Consider the following 19,894-nt stretch of genomic DNA (forward strand, 5'->3'; position numbering starts at 1 on the left):
ACGGTATGCCAAGTTCACGTCACAGTGACCTTCAATCTACTCTGCACTTGGCACTATATAAGAACCGAAAAAGTTGTACAGTTTTAATTATACTCTTCACTGTAAGTTAACCGTAAAACTTGTAAAATTTTATATAAAACTAATAGTTTTTTTTTATGTATATATATAAGTGCGCATGTGTGTAAATTAGACGATTCTATAGCGCCTGCTTACAAACTTCAGAAACTTACTTTACTATAGACTAGGAAATTGGCTGTTTTGATTGATTAGTTTGATAACTCTGCCCATAAAGTGTAAGTTTGACTTGACTTTTTATTGCAATTTCTGTGTGTAAAGGTGTCAGAAACGTTGTGGGAGATTGTGTTATAGAGTTAAGTTAACATTAAAGTGCTTTTTTTGGATAAAAATTAGGATATTTTATAATTTATTATTGTTAGATGTTGGTTCATACACTGCTGAAATATTCTATAACGTACAAAATTTCTTAATATGTGAAATAACTTGCCAATAGTTTGATAAAGGCACTGCAGTATCATATAAAAGAATGCTTGCTGAGTAAGTTATTCGTGGCCTTACTATTGTTTCTAATGTCTACAGTGCAAATATTTAACTAATTAAAGAATTGAGCCTGTACTGAAGTTTGTTTTTTATTAAATAATTTACATATGTAAGAACTATATACAAGCTAGCACTGTAGATGTTTAAGTCTCCTTTTAACTTAAAAATTTACAGTTTTCAAGTACGATATTTAATTGTTTCATAGTTTCTGTAACTTAACATGTGTGGAAATTTGTAATTCCTGAATTGTATGACTCCTCAGAAATAGAAAGTGAGTAACATTGCCAAATTGTCTGTTGGGAAAAGTAGGGCTTAGAGTCAGTGTATCTAAAGCATTTTTGTTGCTATGATGACTAATATATATACGAAGATTCAGGGTTTTACATTCGATTTATTATTTATATGTCAAATAATTATTTAAAAAATCTGTCGTTATAAGAAAATTGTGTTGATAGTAAGCTTTCCTGTTGGCAGTTTATTTATGCAGTGAAGTAAGCTTTACAGGAATATATTATTGTTCTTATATGAAGTAAACTATCCTGATTTTAAGTGGGAGCTTAAAGAGTTAGATTAAAGAAAACACACTTAAAAATCAATTTTAAAATTAGCTAATTTATTGAGGAGCAAAATTTAAGTGTGTAATTTTATAAAATGTTTAATGTCCGTTTTAGAATTTTTACTACATTTAAAATTATCTTTTAAAATATTAATTAGCGAAAAAAATTATATAAAATGTGAATTACTAATCGAATTTGTCATACAAGCAATACTTGCCAGCGACATTCTAAAAATAGAACAGGGAAAGTATTAAAGAAAGTAGAGACAACGATATATATAGAATCACGTGATAATCACGAGCTGATATACTTTCACCTTACCTGAAATACATACTGTAATAATTTTAAAAAAATGCATAAATCATTAATTATTCTATGGCTTAATGTCAAGTTTTAAAGTAATTGTATTAATGACAATTTTGATTTTAAATCGAACAGAGATAAGATTTGCATAAGTCAGAAGGTCGACGTGTATTTTTACAGTTTGTTAGAACATTGTTGTCATTTATGTGACAGTGATTTGGCTAAGCAAGTGCGAGGTATAAATTCCAACAAATTTATCATTCCAAGAAGTAATTTGAGAATGTTTACTCTCTATAAATCTCATATATCGCTACTTTTTAAAGATAAAAAGTTATTTAAGTCCATTAAACCATTGTATAATTTAAAATAAAGTATATGAACTTTTGTTTACAGGAGCTGTGACCTATCGTCATGGCGCCGGGTGTTGTTTTCGACGGAAGTGAATCAAACAACCCACCTGGTGCGTGTGGAGGTGATGTTCCTCAGCCACCGCCTCTACCAACAACAAATAATGGTCTTCCTACCTGGAAAGAAAGACAACAGGTATTACTACATGAGATTTATTTAAATTTAAAGTTAAAACTCATCTTATAAATTTATTAGTCCATTAAAGAGCCTCCAACACCAGAGGTCTGCGATCAGTTCACAAATCTACCAGCAGCTTTGATCAACTCGTTGAAGAGGGAAAAGAAACCATTTACGTATACACCGGGAGGGATAGATTTATCAGAAATCAAATCCCCACGTATGCAAAAAAGATTAGAAGCTAATAAAAGGTTACAGGGTGTCATTTCGCCATTGGCCAGACCACCTGAAAGTGTAGAAAGACAAAAAGAATTATTGGTAAAACCTGTTTATAATTCTCCATTAAGCTTATATTCTACGCAAAATGCAAAGGAGGAATTTCAGAAGCAAGCTAGTTTGCTTACCCAAGAACTCGAAAGGTAAGAAAATATTTTTAAATATATTTTCTATGTAAAGATGAAATACATAATTTCAATTTCTAGCATGAAAATTTCACCAAACGGTGAAATTATTCGATCACAGTCTTTTGGACAGGAAGGATTTCCTAAGTACAGTCAGTCCAAATCTTTTCGATTGTTACAACTGATGACTGATACAACAGATAATGTTTCTAATGGTAAGTATTTTTAATATCATTTTAAATACAAATAAATTTCAAGTGTGCAAAGTAATAAATAACGTAGAGAATAAGATCTACAGAATCACATTGATAAATAGATGACACGCTTATAGACGATCTGAAATATACAAGAGGGACTAAAAGTCAGTTAACCACTGTAAAAACTAAATAAAGTACTGTCTTATTCGGGTATTTTGTTATTTACAATTTTCAAAAATGTTCAAAATCAGATTTTTCTTCTTGTTCAGTGAGCAAATTATGATGCGTTGACATACGGTACAGTATATTCGCAAATTGCTAACGTTCTGTAAAAAAACATGGTTAACTGACTTTTGGGCCATTCTGTGTATGTAATTAAGTAATTTTTTTATCTTAAATTCTACTAAATTTTTAATATATTTATATAAAGTATTAAAAAATAGATTAATCATTCTTTCCTAGTAATTATAATATAAGCCATTCAATTATTAATTTCATATAAATGAGAAAGTATAATTTATTTTCTTTATATTAAAAAAGTATAGATAAAAGCATTTTTACCGCTTAATTCCTTCAGAGGTGTTAAGTTTTATTAAAATATAATATTTTCGAATGCTTTTCAATAAAATGAGATTTCTACTAATCAATAGTTTAAATAATATTTACAGAATATTTAGTTTATTTTTATTAAATTTAATATTAATATTTCATTTTGTATGTTGTAAAAATTTCTTCGACTGATTGAAAATTGCTAAATCTCATCTTTTCCTTCTACGTTGGCCTTAAACTACATTGAAATTAAAATTTCATTATTTATTAGATATTAATAACTAAGTTTTCCAGTTTTTAATAATCTCTCCATTTATTTGTGGGTAAAATTTACTTACTTGATTTAAAATGTATCCATTTATTTAACGTGATATTTAATATCACATTGATTTTTATTATTTTTCCATTCTTAAAGAAGACCTCAATGTCGTTCTATCGATAGATATCGCAGTTGATTTAAAAATGCAAAAATAAAGCTTATTGTGTCAATATTCTAGTGTTTCTTCTCCTGTTTAATGAGAAGCCAACCAATGACCGAAGTGGACAAAACGACCGAACACTGGCCATGGGTTCGCGCTTCATCAACGGGCTGGCCGTGTGGAGTTTCGTGTTTTCTTCATGTTTGTAACACCTAAATAGGTACCAGTTTCCCGTAGAAAGTCTTCCCGAGATGTATCCTCCCTTTGGCAGATCGCCTATGCACTCGTTACCTCATCCCATCAATACCTTTCTCTGGAACAAATCTCTATTGTTTAATTATTTGGTTTGATACACTTAAATAGAAAACAAAAATCCTTTCATATAGAAATTTATGAATACGCTTCTTTTTTTTAAAATTCTAAATAATTTATAATTTTAAAATCTACGTACGTAACTCAGATTTTCATGAACGACATAAATCAAGAAAAATGTAGTATGTAGTTTAGAGAGTAAAGAAATATATTCGCTTTACATTAGAGTAATGTATTTGAGAGTAAGTAGCTTTACAAGAAGCACTTACTCTCAAATAACGTAAAAATCTGAGACATTTAGCAAATAAATCACGTTACAGATGTTTTAAAAACTGTCATCACAGGGGTGTGATCATGTTAGATGGACGAAAACTATAATCAATGGCAAGCGTAAAATTATGACAGAAGAAAATCATTATACACCGGAAGAAACAAAAACAATGGTCTTATCTCTTGTTTTGCTCGGTTCGTTAATCAAAATTTAAGATAAACAGTTAAACAAGACGACGACTTCGTCTTCCAGTAAACTAAGAGTAGTTAACAATTCACACAGGATCTATATTAATTTTAAGAATAGAAAAATAGAATATTTCGGAAGTTAGAAATCATATGATTTTGTATATTTGAATAAATATTAAAGGATATTAAACAATCATACTATCAACTTCTTCAACAAACATCAAATTATGAGCTCTAAGACGGTTTAAATGATTTACACAATATTATTTTTAAAATATTTATAGTAGTTTATCTTTAAAAATGATGAAATTAGATAGTGTAAGTTTTTATGATCTATTTTAAATTGATTGGCAGACATTCAAATCTCTTAAAATATTTAAAATAGAATTTAAATTTGAAGGTTTTGAGGAATATATATGTTATTGAAAACATTTAAACTATTCTTTTGTATTAAAAACGAATTATCATTGAAAAAACTGAACTTTTTGGTAAAATAATGAAACATGAGTCTAAACTAATTTCAAAAATGTTTAAATAATGCATTATAAAATTTTTTAAAAAGTATTTTAGTTGAGAATGTTTTAAAACTCTTTATCTTTAAATTAATTTGAAAAATATGTCATTCTATATAAAAATATGTATTCTAATTTATGCCATTAGAGCCAAAATCAACCTAACTAAAATTAATAATACGAGAAAAAAATCCTGTCAAAATTAAGGATATTCTGTGAATACCCAACAAAAACATCGATCTTGAAGATAAACATTTAAAGGATCAATTCCAGGAAAAAATAATATCTTAAAAAATTCGATAAGTGGACATCAATCACGAACATAAGTTACCTATCAAATTTCATAGATTTCAGAACAAATATTTTTTATATAGGGCCTTTCAGAGGTCGATAAAGGCTCGAGCTATCTACCTTTTAATAGACCCACCACATTAAACTGTATCATCTGTTTTAAATAAGAAATCTTGACAAAATATAAACTTCCCCCTCTTAATATAAAAAAGAGAAAAAACGAATTAGTTATAATAAGATTTTGAGGCATTTGTAAACACGAGGCCCGGAACAAATGATCTGTTAACACTCCTTATAATGGACCTGTTTCTACGTTTAATATATTACAACTAATTAAGTCACATCGTAGAAAGTATACATTTGATATAAAATTAACGGATAGGATCAAATTATTTGATTTAATTTACAATTTCATGTAGTGATTAAATATATGTGGACAATAATATAAAGAAACCTAAAAATTAAAATAAGCAACGTAAAACAAATTATCAATCATTAAATTTTATTTTTAAGAATCTCCAGCAAGAAGAAAAACTGAAGATGACGAAATGACATTTACAGGAGTTACGCGAAATCCAATACCTTCAAAATTCTTCCAAACATTGCAAAGAATCACAGGAACAGACGGAGAGTCTCCTGAGTCTCCTGAGCCTCCTCCAGGTAACTAGCGAAATTATAAATAATTTGGATATTTCAAAATTTTTAATATTATTTTAAATCTCAAAGTCTTCGAGCATTGGGGTGACCCTTGCACTTTACAAACGGCAACTTATGGAAAAGATTTTATTCCTGAGCCCAAGCCTTACAAGCCTTTTGAAAGACGTGATTTTAATGAAACACCAGGTAAATTTTAAGTTAAATTTTTGAATAAATCCCATTCTTAACATATAAATTCATGCAGCAGCCGAAATGCCGAAGAAAAAAAGTCAAATAAATATCCAAGTAAGCGGAAATTACGCTGAACCCACTTATCAGAAACAAGAATTTCAACAGAAAATCCAACCGATGCATCAGCCATATTCAGAAAATCAAGCTTCGAGTGGATATCAAAAACAGTCGAGTAATTCATACAAACAAAAGAATCCTCAACCTTACATAAGACCGAATTTCCAAGCAAGAGATGTTGCAACTTGCAACAGCTGGCAACCTTTTAATCATCCGTACAACTATTGCACTCTTCCTCGTTCTTATCGTGGGATACCGGGTGTGTATAGCTAAAAATAAATACTTCTAGATAGAAAAAAATACCAAAATAACAAATTTTAACCTTTTTTTTTCCTTTATTTTCGTTTCAGGCTACGAGGGGACTGATTTGTAAAATAGTTCACAATTGCTGAAAGCTTCTATTTTTAAATATGTCTTACTTCACATATTTTAGTTTGTTTATTCATAGAGTTATATCATAGAGTTATTTTATTTTTTAAAACTCACTTTTAAAAATCCACACGAAGTGCAGTGTTGATACCAATTGTTTAACTGCCTGAATTCGTTAACATAAGTGAACTTTCAAACAGTTACTTGCAACGTTTCCAAAATAAACACTTATAAAATGAGACAACTAATACACTTCGTCATCCTGGATTATTAGTTCCTTGTTCATCTGTATAATGTATAACTGTAATGAAATTTTAGGAATGACAATGTAATTCGAGTTTATAGCTCAACATTTGTGAATACGTATGAATGAATGTATGGTGTTTACTTGTATAAAAATAAAGCATTATTTATTGAGTTTTTGTGTAATAATCTGCTTGTTATGTACATTAGGGTAAACCTGATGCTAAATCCTTATTTATATTAAAATAATTTAAATGAGTTTCTTTTATCTTAATTTGTATATTTATATAAATAAACAAAATGACTGCGTAGTAGTTCAAGCAACTAACTATTAACAAAACATTTTCAGACAGATGTATGATAATTCTGAGGTTATAACAATTCATTTAATATATTAATGTTCTATAACAGTGTTTCTCAACCTTTTTTTTCATCACGGACCAGTAATTATATGCGACTATGAATTATACTTATTTATTTTGCTTATATATGATTATCTAGATTACTATTTAAGTGTCATACGTAATCAACTGTTCCAGCATCGGTATGGGTCAAATATTTTTCTGCAGACTGGCGGTTGAGAAACACCGTTCTATATATTATTAGTTAATTGAGTAGCTGTAAGCTGAGGACGATATTTGACTGACAATGTTTAATGTGCGCTGGCAACTTGAACTAAACAGCTTTTCTTTTGTTTATTTATCTGCATGGCTACTGGATGTTTTAAGCGTAAACAAACTACATTTTTTCCTAGGGCCTTTTATAGCCCTCATACTTGTTACTTGGTCTTGGTCTAATACTCAGAATTCAATGCTAACTACAATCTTAGACTTTGTACAATGCCTAATAGCGTGCGATATGTCTGTAGGAGGCTAACACTCGTCTGGGGCCTCCTACAAACTGAACATAATATGTTCTGTGATACTTTATATGGTAAATAATGATAAATTTGTGACTAATCACCCCTTCTTACTGTTCAGAAACTCACTTACTGTTATTTGAAGATAATGTTCTTGACATAAATACATTTATTGATGTTATTTCTGAGAAAAACATCTTTCACTAGACAGGAAAGGCACTCCTTACTGGAAGTGACTTATGGCAGATCATCTTCCTATAATATGTTTCAAATATTGAATATTCTCATAAAAATCAGATAAAGTTTAAAAATAAATGATTATAATTAATTAATGAAAATACCTGTCGTAGAGATAAAACGCTGTCGTATTTTCAAAATGGCGCCCTCTTTGTGAAAAACAAAACACTGTATAATGCTTTTGTCGTCTGTTATTTTAATGCTATTTTATATAAAGAGTGTCATTTAAATTAATACTTTAAATTAAAATTCTTATAATTTTAAAATATAATTTATTCATTTCTGCGTAAAGTTTTATTTAGGGGAAAAAAGATGGCTGAAGTTTAAAAAACTTCTTAATTAAACTTTTTTTAATTACAGTATTAAATACACTATTTAAACAGTAATAACAAAATTTGTAAATAAAATTTTATTATTAAGAAAATTTATATTTTTCATATTAATTAAGACAACTTTTACGTCATTAACAATACGAAATATTCAAATATATATTTATATTTTTGATAAATAAATAATAATTATTTTATGTTTCGTAGCAAAACTTTAAAAAGTAATTGGTATTTTGTATAATTTCTTAAGAAACGAAAAAAAAATTATGATGATATCATTAGCAATCACGTGACTCAGAAGGAAACGTCACAGTATAGTGGGTTAAATTCTTAGTAAAGTAATTAATTTAACGATTAATGCGAGGGCGGAATAAAAAATTGTGGGAAGATTAAAGAGTATTTAAGAATAATTTTCGATTATCTTCAGTGAGATGCGAGGTTTATTAATTTTAATATTTTTTGCTCTCCAATCCTATGGCAGCGTGGTAAGTTGCGGACAAAAATTTTTCTTTTCAGTTATATTTTTAAGCATATTTTAGCTTTTAACATGTAAAATTTTTCAGATATATCCGAAAAATGTGAATTCCGACTGGGAAGAATGGACAACCTGGAGCCATTGTAGCGTTACTTGCGGTAATGGAGTTAGATACAGATTTAGAGAAAGAAGTGAGCGGCAAAAGCGTAATTTAATGTTTCCAGATGATCCCGACAGCGAATTTGAATTTCTACATAATAATATTTCCATCTACGAAAGGCAAAAGAGTATTCCCGTACAGAAACAAACAAAAATATGTACAAGTATTTGTAAAGAAACAGGTAGCCTAATTTTCGCGATTTTTAAAATATATTTTAAAACGAATTTTACTATGTTTTAATATTTACTTTTAGTTTCGAATTATTAATATATACGTATAAATTTTATTTAGTTTTTCCTTATTTCTGCGATTTTAATAACGGGACTTGTCACATGACTCAGGATACCAGAAATGATTTTGATTGGTCAATAACGAAATCAAACGGGAGTAATGATGATGAAATTGATAATGATATTAATCGTGCTTTTGGTATAAATTCAGGTAAATTTAATTATTATTATTATTAAATAAATTAAGTCGAATTTGATATTTATGTCATTTACGCCATTAAGCGGAAGTGACGAATTGATTTCCGCAGAATTAAAAAGTCGTGTTTGTGACGTCATTTTATTTTTAAGGCTATTATTTATCTACTGAACGGAATACTTCTGAAAGGAGAGAAAAGTCACGAATCATAACACCTTGGTTTCCAATTAGTAAAAATGGTTATTGCATTCAATTTTGGTATAATTTAAATAAAATGGAAGTAAAGTTAAGAATATTTATTCAAATAAAGTCGAATGAAAGTTTTGGACTTAGGAAAATTTGGGAAGCTGAAGAGGATCTTGGAGATTTTTGGTTATTCGATTCTGTTTCATTACCTATAATTGATCAGCAAATAAGGGTAAATATTTTATTTTAGCAATAAAATCACAAAGTGTTGTTTATTATTATTTTACCAAATAAAAAAAAAAACATTTTTAAAAGCTTTTTAAAGATTTAAATTTATAATTAAAATTACATTAAATATAGGAGAAACAGTAAGAATAAAAGCTTAATTTTAAATTAATTTAAAAAAAATGAATTTCAGTTAGTGCCATCTGTTAGCATTATGAGTAATTACATGTTTTTCGTAGGTTATCTTCGAAGCTACCATTAGAAGAGTTGGAAAGGTTTCATTAGATGACGTGACAGTTAAAGATCGTGTCTGTTTAGAAAGAAGGCGGAAAATAATCGTTAAATAGCAACAAATGATTTTAAACACGAAGCCCTTCATTACGCAACTAATTTTGTACATATACAGTTGTAATGTTCTGTTTAATGTTCAATGTTTCAATGTAATGTTCTGTTTAATGAGAATAAAGAATTTTATTTGTAAAGATAACAAAATATTTGATGACTTGACGATGACGTTAAAAATTTGCGTGTAAAGCGCCATATTTAGGTAACAGTCGGTAAGCGAACTATTGAAGATGACACGATTTCGGTTCGTAAAAATAATATTATCGGAATGAAAATTTATTTCATTATTTTTCTGTTAAAAATAATAGTCTTTAAATCACTCCTTTAATTTATCATGGATTTATTCAAACTGAGAATAGTTTAAAATTAATTCTTTCACCTTTGAAGTGTATCAATAGGTGCATATTTAACGTTAATCGCATTGCATCAATATTAAATTAATTTTTATAGACAGGTTACACTGTCTAGCTTCAACACTCTGAAGGTTATTGTAAAGACTTCAGCAGAATTTTTTTATACTAAAGCTTCTTCAAAGGAAGTGTTCAATGCTTTATGCTTTAATCTAGATTGTGACTCATAAAAATGTAATAAATCCACATCTTATTAAACGTGTTATTAAACATTGTCAGGCGCGAACTCAAGACTAACCATCAGTGTTTAATTTTTCTAACCAGTCAGCCACTGCTAGGAACTTTACTGACCTCTATAAAACAAAGCGCAAAGCATCATAGTAGCGGTGGAATCTCATTTTCGGATAGCTGAGCACGTGCATGATTCTGGCATGTTTGTACCTTGCTCGTTGAACACGTTGAAATAGTTTTAATATTTTAAAACCAAAACGGTTATAAAATAAAAATAAATAATTATGAGAAATTATTGCATTTTGGATAATGAGTAGCCCCCGGATTTATCTGAGAATTCGAGGAACGTTCTGAAAATAACACATTTTGCTTCTAACCGACGAAAATGAACTTTTTACATTTTTTGAACCGAAATCAGCAAAAATGCTCGATTTATTGGATTTTCTTGCAATTTTTTAAAAATACATTCATATTTTCGGAGAAATACTGTCATGTATACGGTCCTTGACATCCACTGTAATTACCATAAAATCCCTTTCGGATTTCAAACCAAAGCAGAGACACCTTCGAGGTCGTTTTGTAGATAATGTTGTCAGGTTGAATTACTTTATGTCACATCCAGTTTTGTTTTAATCGACGAAAATAAAAATTATTAGCGTCTTGTTTATCTTATCTTTTGATCTAATTTAATTTTATTCGGTAACTTTTTGGCTGCTTTTTTAATAAATTATTGGTGACAATGTAAAGTGCAGAAGCGTGCTCAGCCTCGAGGTTTTATATTCGGCTACAGACTAGGAAATTTAATAGGTAAGCATAGAAGTTCTGTCTCAACTTCTGTGAAGTGGGTGACTGAAGAGAAGTTAGCCGAGAGAGACTTCACAAGTGAATGGCTTAAAAGTGTTCTGCAAGGAATGCCAAAATGCATTTGTGTGCATGAAGAAATCACATTTTGAGGATCATGTGCGTTCTGCAAGCAGCACGTCGACAGGATCGAACATCCCAGATGCTGCTCACAAAAATGGAATCTCAGGATCAAAGAAATATTTTTCTTAGATGCAGCAAAGACCTTTATAGAATGCAATATATCCCTTGATCAGTAAATACTTAGAAAAATACACGAAGCAGAATCTTTATGATGAATCAACACTGCGGAAGAATTATCTCCCACGTGTACATCAAGAAATGTTTGAAGAACTCTGCAAAGAAATTAGTGACAATGCTTGCTGTAGATGAAACTGTAGATGCATGCGGACGATATGTTGCTTTAATGATTTAATGCTTTAAGTACGAAAACTTGACGAAAAAGACTGCACTAAAACATCATTTTTTATGTAAATTTCTGGAGAGGACGAATGCAGACGCGATAGCAAGATTTGTTCAGGAAGGTTTAATTATGTTGTATAATTAAAGTTTTTGTCATGTTTAGTCAGAACTTTTTATATAATCTTATTCACGTAACATGAATCACGCTTTACATCTTCTGGCCGAACGAGTTCGTTTACATTTTAAAGATGTAAAGTCCTCATTTGTTCCGGCAAGAAACTACTTGCGAGGGCACCAATACGAACTGCTATGCATCTTGAGCGTCTGCCAGATACTCCTTTGCCACCCTCTTCCATAGCCACGATTTGGGGCGCATGATTAAAAGCAACAGTAGTCTATGCGGACCATTCACTTGACTTTCAAAATTATATCAATGAACTGGATGAATCAGAAAGCTCTTTCGTTACGGATGTTAAGAAAGTTTTGGAGAATCCACATTTAATCGCTTCTCTAGCTTACATCCGCGCCCATTTGTTAAATTTTCCGGATATCATTGAAGCATTAGAAGCAAGAGGGTTGTCATTTGAAGAATCTCTAAAAATTTTTCAAACAGTAGAGGATTCGATTTAAAACTTTCCTGGTTTATGCGGAGACAAACGTCGCACGAAGATGTTCTTTTGGAGAAGAACAGTGGTTTTTCTGTTTCGCCAAATTAATAGCTGTCTAGTGAGAGATCGCTGAGGATGTAGGGTTTGCCAATGTACCTGTACCTTTGCTGAAATACTATCGTTTGACTACGTTCGAGACCGAGAGAAATTTTTCATTGTATAAAAACATTTTCAGTGATTGTCCACACAGTCTGACAGAAGAAAATATTAATAAATTTCTTGTATGTGCATGATCATATTCAAACAGTTTATAATATTGTATACTTCATTAATTAATAAACAAATAATTAAAGAAAATTTAATAATTTTGTTTTATTTTTATAATTACTTTTGTTCCGAGAATAAANATGGTCATATTTAAACAGTTTATAATATTGTATACTGCATTAATTAATAAATAGGTAACTGAAGAAAATTTGATAATTTTGTTTTATTTTTATAATTACTTTTGTTCCGAGAATAAATCTGAAAACGCAATCTTTTCGATTCGATGCGATTTCGGATCCGAAACTCCACTTTTATCGATCCGAAAAATCCGGGGCTTAATAATGAGACTAAAGCTGGATATAAAGAAAAGCTCAAGCAACTTGACCTCGACTGGCCCGACTCCTTAGTCGTTGAACTATACAATTTCTTTAGCAGAGATACCACAAAATGGCTTGAAATTATTCTGCACGACTTGCATAACTATTTGTGAACAGAACCTGCTATTATGCAAAGCAATCATTTAAAAATTACATATCGGTAGACTTATAATTATTTAGTACTTGGAAAAGTGCATGAAGTATGATGTTGTACAGTAAAACACATAGCATGGCATACTAAATGGAAAAGCACAGTCTAAACAGAGTATTCTTTAATACTTGATTGCTTGTTGTTGTTTCTTTTGTTCTTTGGAAGTAAGCATAAAATTGCTAAATAAAACTCATTACACAAAAACACTATCAGATGAATAAATTAGACTATATATTAGCACATCCTTTCATTATATAAAATAAAGCCTATTTTATTCGTCTAGTAGTGGTCTTGTGTGATAAGTTCTACTTAGCAATTTGTACTTATTCCCAAAGTCTGAACGGAATTTAGAAACGTTTCATCATCTCGTAGATGCGAGCGAGCGAAGTTTTCGGAATTTTGTAGGAATTTTGGACAAAATAATCAACTTTCAGGATAGGAAACTGCTATAAGGTTTTGAGAAAAAAATGCTGACCATCACAAAATCATATTTATTACATATATTTATTGGACAGAATATTGTAAAACCTCTACAATATACATAATTAATTATTTTTTGTTCTTTCATCATGTTTCGCCTTTTAGTTAGTTATTCAGAGATGCCAGATGGAATAATTGAAAATCACGAAATATGTACTTGAAAATCTGAAAACTTTTCAAGTAGAAATTATATGAGTTTATATTTTAAGTTTTCGAAGGCACAAGCTTTCTAAATATAGTTATGTATTATGTATATTGAACTGTTTTTCCTTCGCCCGTTTACCTAACCGTATTAAATGCAGTTTATGAGATCTCGGAAAAGAACGTAGTAATGTAAACTATTGATAAAAGTAGGACGCAACGAATATTCTTTAAACTGGCTAAATTAGAAGAAATTTACGAAAATATACACCATTTGTAATATTGGATTTTTGAAAATTCCAAAAATAAAAGGTTTTTCCTAAAGATTTTATTAAATCAAATCTGATTTGATGAAATTTCACGAGACCTGACAACATTGTACCTGTGCTCAAATTATGAATTAACTCGCTGACAAAATAGCTGCGTGCGGGTGCAAAGTGCAGCAACGTTGCCAGTTTAGCACCTTTTACACTAGATTAAGTTCTGTTTTATTATACTGCAGAAAAAATAAGTGTGAACAGTGGCTGTTAAACTAATTTAAACCGAATTTTAATACTTTGTAAGATTTGACTTTTGAAAAACGCTAGCAACGTGAAATAATACGATGCTGCTAGCGAAACTCGTTGTTGGCCAGTGTTAAACGCTTACGATTGGAAACTCTGCTTGGAATTATTATATAAGAATTCAATTGTTCTAGTTATATATTTACAACGTTTGTATTATTACACTAAAATTCGTATAATAGTTTATATTTTCAAATTGAACTTCACGAGCATCAAAACAGTATTAAAACATTTTATTTTTTTATTTTATATGATGCATTCTTAGCAAAAGTTATTCATTTCTTTACATTTTATGAAAACGCCCGCTTCAGGTTATCATAAACTTGATTTCAATATCAGAAACAGCTATATATGGAGGACATAAAACTTTTAATATCAGATATCGACATTTTTAAGCCATTTATTTTGACGAAAGAATACGAACTTATCAACATAACTATCTTCATTTTCTATCTTCTGACTTTGTTTCTTTATGACATCTGAAAATATTCTTTCTGTAGGCACAGAATGAGCTGGAATGCTCAAATACTTGCAAGCTAATATATATAAATTAGGAAATACCATTTGATTCTCTTTCCAATAATCCATAGGGTTACTAGTGATTTCAATGATGGGATCTGCTAAATAACTTTCTAACTCTATCGTAATAGTAGAAGTTTTGGTTCTTCTTTTATATATTTGATTTATATGAGCACCTAGAAAATTTAGCAAGTTACAAGCATCGTTATCTTCACTTTTAATTGGAGAAGTCTGATAAGAATTTTCATCTTTTGTTTTGACTTGTTCGATGACAGATGATGATTCTTGAAGTAATAGGTTTTCTGCTTTCACAGCAATCAGAGGAAGCCGAAAACCATGTTTCTTTATTCTTGGATCGAGAATAGAACTCATCAATGGTATTTCTGCAGTTTCGTAAAATTTCAACTTGCTATGTATTGAATTCTTCATTCGATCTAGAAATAATTCATAAAGTGCCGTTTTCATTTTAACATTTTCTACCATACGCAATTTTTCATGAACAAAGCTCATTGTAGGTATGATTAATGAATGCATCGAGTACTGGTTATGATCTGTATCGCTTATGGCAACTCGTATACAATCGAGACAAAAGAAACAACCTTCTATAGTAGATAATTCTCCAGGAGTAAATGTGGATGGCATATCTTCCGACAATTCTTCTAAGTCATCTTTTAAATACACCATACACTTAATTATATAATAGACGTTAATCCAGTTTGAAGTCACAGAAGAGATCAAGTGTAAAGTTTCTTGTAATGTAGGATTTTGTTCAATTTTGTCTTTGAATCTAGCTTCTGAGCTAAACCAATGAACGACACGTTTACATTTCTGTATAATATTATCGATACTTGGAAGTTCGAAACAATCATTTGCAACAAGCTCTAAACTGTGTACAAAACTTGGTATATGAGAAAGTCCTAACTTATTAACAGCTTCATTAAAATTGGTATTGTTGTCAGTCACTATACATACCACTTTGTTTTTAAGATTCCAATTGTCTATAACGTCTTGAATTGCCTGAAATAAGTTTTGAAATATAGTAAGTACTATAAAATATATTTTTATACAAAAAAATGGCTTACCGTGAAGAGTTTATTTGCTGATAGCTCCTCAATTTGTTTGGTCTCCAAGGCAGCTGCATACAGTTGATTATTCCATATAAAATGACAAGTGATGGATATGTAATAACATTCGCAACTTGATTTACTCCATGTATCTGTTGAAAGCGTAACAAATTTGACTTCCATCAGAAGAGATTGCAATTTTAACTTTAAAACGTTGTATAAATCAGGAAAAAGTTTATATTTTAAGTGAATCGTTGAAGGAATTTCGTATGAGTTGTCAAGTTTCTTTACAAAATCTCTGAAGCCTTTACGTTCCACATATTCAAATGATTCTAAATCAGTAACCAACATATGCACCAGACTGAAATCTAATTCTTCTTTTCGTGTTAATTTTATTTCTATCTTATCTTCAACAGAACTTTGAATATTTTGATTTTCCTCATTAGCAATACTGGATTGCTCGAATATTTCAGCAGTACTTTCTTGAACGTCAGCCTCTTGTTTTTGACGTTTATTCGGTGGATCATCCGAATTGGATTCAATGCTAGACCTAGGATTTTCAATTATTTCACACTCAAATTTAATCACTTCTTCCATTTTATATCCCCGTAATGTACTTTTCCTCGCAATGCTGAAAAAAATTGATAATTTAGTTTAATAGAAACTCGTAGAATAATCATATCAATAGTCTCCGACTAAATTTATCGAAAACTGTGAGTAGTAAGTTGCTAGTTTTTATGAAGATTGGATTGGATTGTTGAAATAAGACAGCGCAACAATTGAATAATCTGCAAAAGGGATGTATGGCGTTGCTATTTTCTATGGAAACTGGCAATTATTTGGGTTTTACACATCCAATAAAACCCGAAAAACACGTGGCCTGCCCACTGGTGAAGCACGACCTCGCGCCAACTACCATTGTTCAGTGATTTTAAGGTTATTGTTTAACAACTTAACAGTAAATTAATTTAAATCAAAATTACATTTCTCGCTGTCCCAAAAATATAATGGCAAGTTCGATTTTCTAACAATAGATGCCATACAGTACTACAGTATACAGTAACTGCCACGTATTTCAAATGTTTATTTCTGTTACATATTGATGTAAATGAATTGTTTTTTTCATCATGGGACGTGCAAAACTCTTAACAGAAGTTGAAATATTTCAGCTTTAAGAGATGAAAATTACTCAGCAAGAGCAATTGCAAAGAAAATTAATCGTTTTTCAACTGTAATTGATAATTTCATAAAGCTTGGAGACAAATACGGACAAAAGAAATCAACAGGTTCTTCAAATCTTCTTCAACTCTTCAAAGCTTATAAATAGAGGAAAACGTAGTATTTTGAGGAAAATCAAAAGCAACCAAACATCTTTACGAAAACTAGCATAAAAACCAGAGCTCAATGTGTCAAATTCTACAATTGAAAGAATTGTTAGTACATGTCAGAATCTCATCTATAAGAAGAAAAAGCCTGCACCATTACTAATTCTCATCCATGAGCAAAAGTGCTTGCAGTGGGCACGGGAGAAAATGGAAAGAGCAGACTCATGAAAGCACATCATCTGGAGTGACTAGAAGAAGTTTAATCTCGATGGACCAGATGGTTGGCTTTGTTAGTGGCATCTATTTGAGGGGTGAGGAAGAAATATTTTCAAAACAGCAGCAAGGAGGAGGCTCAGTGATGGTATGGGGTGGATTTAGTTGGTTTGGCAAGTCAAATATTGCATTTCTCAGTAGCTGAATAAATACAAATCATTATCAAGACAAACTAGCAAGTTATCTTTTGTCTTGGGCTGATATAATTGCTGAAAATCGTTCGTTTTTTCCGATAAGATAATGCCCCTATCCACACAGCTAAATCATCTTAGAAAACAACAATGGAAAACCTCTGGTGAATCTGAGCTGTATATGCTGATGGGTGCCAATATAACAGTGTAGAATGTAGATGAGTTAAACATGTAATTAACATCCATTGGGAAGAAATAACTACAATAGGCCTTCAAAAACTTATACAATCAATGTCAGAACGTATCTAAAAAGTTATAATGAAAATGGGAAGTGTATTGGTTATTAGTTGATTATTATTAAAGATTTGTAACAATACTTTCTACCGTCTATTGATTTTGTATTATGCTGTATAACGTTATTCATTTTAGACATTATAAAACAATTATAAAACCATCCAAAAAATTAAAAATTAATATTTTCACTCGAAAATGAACTTCTTAAGAGCTTATAAATATTTTCAATATTTGTAAAAATATCATAATTTGCGCAAATGCCTATTTAATTTAAAATATAATACATTTTTGATTTAATCCTGAGAAAAATAGATAAAAATTGCCAAAAATTCAAGTTTTTAAAGTTATTAATATTGTTCTAACTGAACAATTAATTTTGAAAATATTATTTATCAATACCTCACAGCTAACCAATACCTTTACCTGACTTATAAATCTCAGCTGTATATTATGACTTATATATAAGCAAATGTTATAGTAGATGAACTATTTTATAATATAATTATCTTACATGACATTACAACTTAAGGTCTTAATAAAAATACTATATAACTTTTTTACCTGATAGGATAAAGGTGTCTGGAATGCCAAAAAGTGTGTAGTAACTAATAGAAATGTTTAACTTTAATACACTTGAATAAAGAAGAAATTTTTAGAAATATGAAATCAAAACTATAACCTAAACAGTATTCGTTGTAATTTTATAGATAAGAATGCGATAATCTATATTTACATGCTTATATTATCATGGCAACGCACTATGGACTCACTTATCACTTTTAACTTATTTAAAAAAATGATACAAACATTTATTAAAATTATTGTATAAAATAATATTTAAATTACTGTATATTGTTATAAAATATAAAAGAAAATGTTAAGAAAAAAGTAGAAAATAGTTTTCTAATAAAAATAGTTTGATATCCATGAAGTCCTCCATATTGAAAAATGAAAAATTTCAGCAGTTTAGCTGAAAATCTTCAGAAAAAAAGGCAAATTTTATATGAATATAAATGCCTGAATAACAATACAAAATTATTATCATCTTTGCTTTAATCATGAATAAGTTATAAGCGGCAAAGATAAAATACAAAAAGATAAATATAAAAATCGAAATAATGTATGAGATTTCTCGTTTGATTGATTATAATTTTTTAACTTATTTTTAATTTTTTCTTGTATGGTTAACAAATTTAAAAATTATAAAATTACGTTTGAATATAATAAAAGATAATTAAGAAAGAATTTATACGGAAACAAATTAGGTCAATTGAAATATTTTCGTACGAAAGGACATTTTGCATGGACAAAGGCAAAACACAGGACAAGGGACAAAGGCATTACATAGATTTTACTTATGAAACGTTTAACTGATTCCTACTGAGCGTTGACACCTCAGACATTATACAAATACTATCTGCAAAGGTACAGTAATGTATGTTATCAGATATTGAAGCATTTATAAAATGATATCATATATCTAGAGATATTTGAAAAATCTAAAAGACAATTAATAAAGAAACATTTTAAAGGTTTTTGGATTCATCAAGTGCATCCGAATTTTTATGACTAAATTTCAACAATTTTAATGAAATTTTCATCACCAACTGATTGTTGTATTGAATATTCTTTGCTTTTTGCATTAGTTTTTGTTTTTCAATGTGGAAAAATTTTATTTACTGTACTTTGAAAGCTTATAGTTGCTATTTTTTCGAAACGTTTTTCTCTTGTAAAAATAATTTTTACATTCTATTACGAACCCTTTATTTGATGCTTCGTCTTTAAAGTTTTCCAGTTTAATTGGTATATTTACTTTGAAAATAAATATTTTAAATAATAGAGTATAAAACAATACAGGCATTAAACTAACAACAAAAAGTTCTAAAGCAATTGACATTGGAGATTTTAGTGTTATACAAATACAAATTTTCTATATGTATAAAAATATCAGTATTAATGATGTTTAAATTACACT

At 29.6% G+C, this 19,894-nt stretch overlaps 3 protein-coding genes and 1 long non-coding RNA gene across 5 annotated transcripts; 2 read left to right on the forward strand and 2 right to left on the reverse strand.

Annotated features, from left to right (window-relative positions):
* Nucleotides 1-181: 181 nt before the first annotated feature.
* LOC111619577 lies at nucleotides 182-6,814 on the forward strand. Of its 2 annotated transcripts, none has more exons than XM_023361322.1 (8): nucleotides 182-293; nucleotides 1,812-1,961; nucleotides 2,022-2,362; nucleotides 2,426-2,559; nucleotides 5,597-5,743; nucleotides 5,810-5,926; nucleotides 5,985-6,287; nucleotides 6,379-6,814. In XM_023361322.1, the coding sequence occupies exons 2-8, from the start codon at nucleotides 1,830-1,832 to the stop codon at nucleotides 6,399-6,401; spliced, it is 1,197 nt and encodes a 398-aa protein (XP_023217090.1). In that variant the 5' UTR covers nucleotides 182-293; nucleotides 1,812-1,829; the 3' UTR covers nucleotides 6,402-6,814. The 2 variants fall into 2 exon arrangements, with proteins under 2 accessions (XP_023217090.1, XP_023217091.1); XM_023361323.1 differs by having other exon boundaries at nucleotides 5,988-6,287.
* Nucleotides 288-7,945, reverse strand: LOC111619578. Its single transcript, XR_002755792.1, has 3 exons — nucleotides 7,841-7,945; nucleotides 7,633-7,754; nucleotides 288-1,942 (listed from the first exon to the last, which is right to left on the reverse strand). It is a non-coding gene; the product is annotated as an uncharacterized LOC111619578 (long non-coding RNA).
* Nucleotides 7,946-8,431: 486 nt separating this feature from the next.
* Nucleotides 8,432-10,012, forward strand: LOC111619564 (MAM and LDL-receptor class A domain-containing protein 1-like). The gene is made up of 5 exons (XM_023361310.1): nucleotides 8,432-8,550; nucleotides 8,629-8,881; nucleotides 8,992-9,141; nucleotides 9,279-9,544; nucleotides 9,777-10,012. Exons 1-5 carry the CDS (start codon nucleotides 8,497-8,499, stop codon nucleotides 9,882-9,884), a joined length of 831 nt encoding a protein of 276 aa, XP_023217078.1. The 5' UTR covers nucleotides 8,432-8,496; the 3' UTR covers nucleotides 9,885-10,012.
* A 4,560-nt stretch (nucleotides 10,013-14,572) lies between these two features.
* LOC111619565 (zinc finger BED domain-containing protein 1-like) lies at nucleotides 14,573-18,603 on the reverse strand. Its single transcript, XM_023361311.1, has 3 exons — nucleotides 18,481-18,603; nucleotides 15,915-16,527; nucleotides 14,573-15,849 (listed from the first exon to the last, which is right to left on the reverse strand). The coding sequence occupies exons 2-3, from the start codon at nucleotides 16,491-16,493 to the stop codon at nucleotides 14,689-14,691; spliced, it is 1,740 nt and encodes a 579-aa protein (XP_023217079.1). The 5' UTR covers nucleotides 16,494-16,527; nucleotides 18,481-18,603; the 3' UTR covers nucleotides 14,573-14,688.
* Between the last annotated feature and the right edge of the window lie 1,291 nt (nucleotides 18,604-19,894).

This window comes from Centruroides sculpturatus, unplaced genomic scaffold (genome assembly GCF_000671375.1).
Source record: "Centruroides sculpturatus isolate CEXI.00-Female unplaced genomic scaffold, Cexi_2.0 scaffold261, whole genome shotgun sequence".
NCBI classification, from domain to species: Eukaryota; Metazoa; Arthropoda; class Arachnida; order Scorpiones; family Buthidae; genus Centruroides; species Centruroides sculpturatus.

What these genes read in the sequence shown, in the direction of transcription:
- LOC111619564 (XM_023361310.1), top strand. Translation starts at nt 8,497, where the DNA reads ATGCGAGGTTTATTAATTTTAATATTTTTTGCTCTCCAATCCTATGGC. An exon ending in TCCAATCCTATGGCAGCGTG is followed by an intron (nt 8,551 to 8,628) that starts GTAAGTTGCGGA and finishes AAAATTTTTCAG; the next exon opens with ATATATCCGAAAAATGTGAA. An exon ending in AAGTATTTGTAAAGAAACAG is followed by an intron (nt 8,882 to 8,991) that starts GTAGCCTAATTT and finishes AATTTTATTTAG; the next exon opens with TTTTTCCTTATTTCTGCGAT.
- LOC111619577 (XM_023361322.1), top strand. Translation starts at nt 1,830, where the DNA reads ATGGCGCCGGGTGTTGTTTTCGACGGAAGTGAATCAAACAACCCACCT. An exon ending in AACAGATAATGTTTCTAATG is followed by an intron (nt 2,560 to 5,596) that starts GTAAGTATTTTT and finishes TTTATTTTTAAG; the next exon opens with AATCTCCAGCAAGAAGAAAA. An exon ending in TTCTTATCGTGGGATACCGG is followed by an intron (nt 6,288 to 6,378) that starts GTGTGTATAGCT and finishes TTTTCGTTTCAG; the next exon opens with GCTACGAGGGGACTGATTTG.
- LOC111619565 (XM_023361311.1), bottom strand. Translation starts at nt 16,493, where the DNA reads ATGGAAGAAGTGATTAAATTTGAGTGTGAAATAATTGAAAATCCTAGG. An exon ending in CAGCAAATAAACTCTTCACG is followed by an intron (nt 15,850 to 15,914) that starts GTAAGCCATTTT and finishes AACTTATTTCAG; the next exon opens with GCAATTCAAGACGTTATAGA.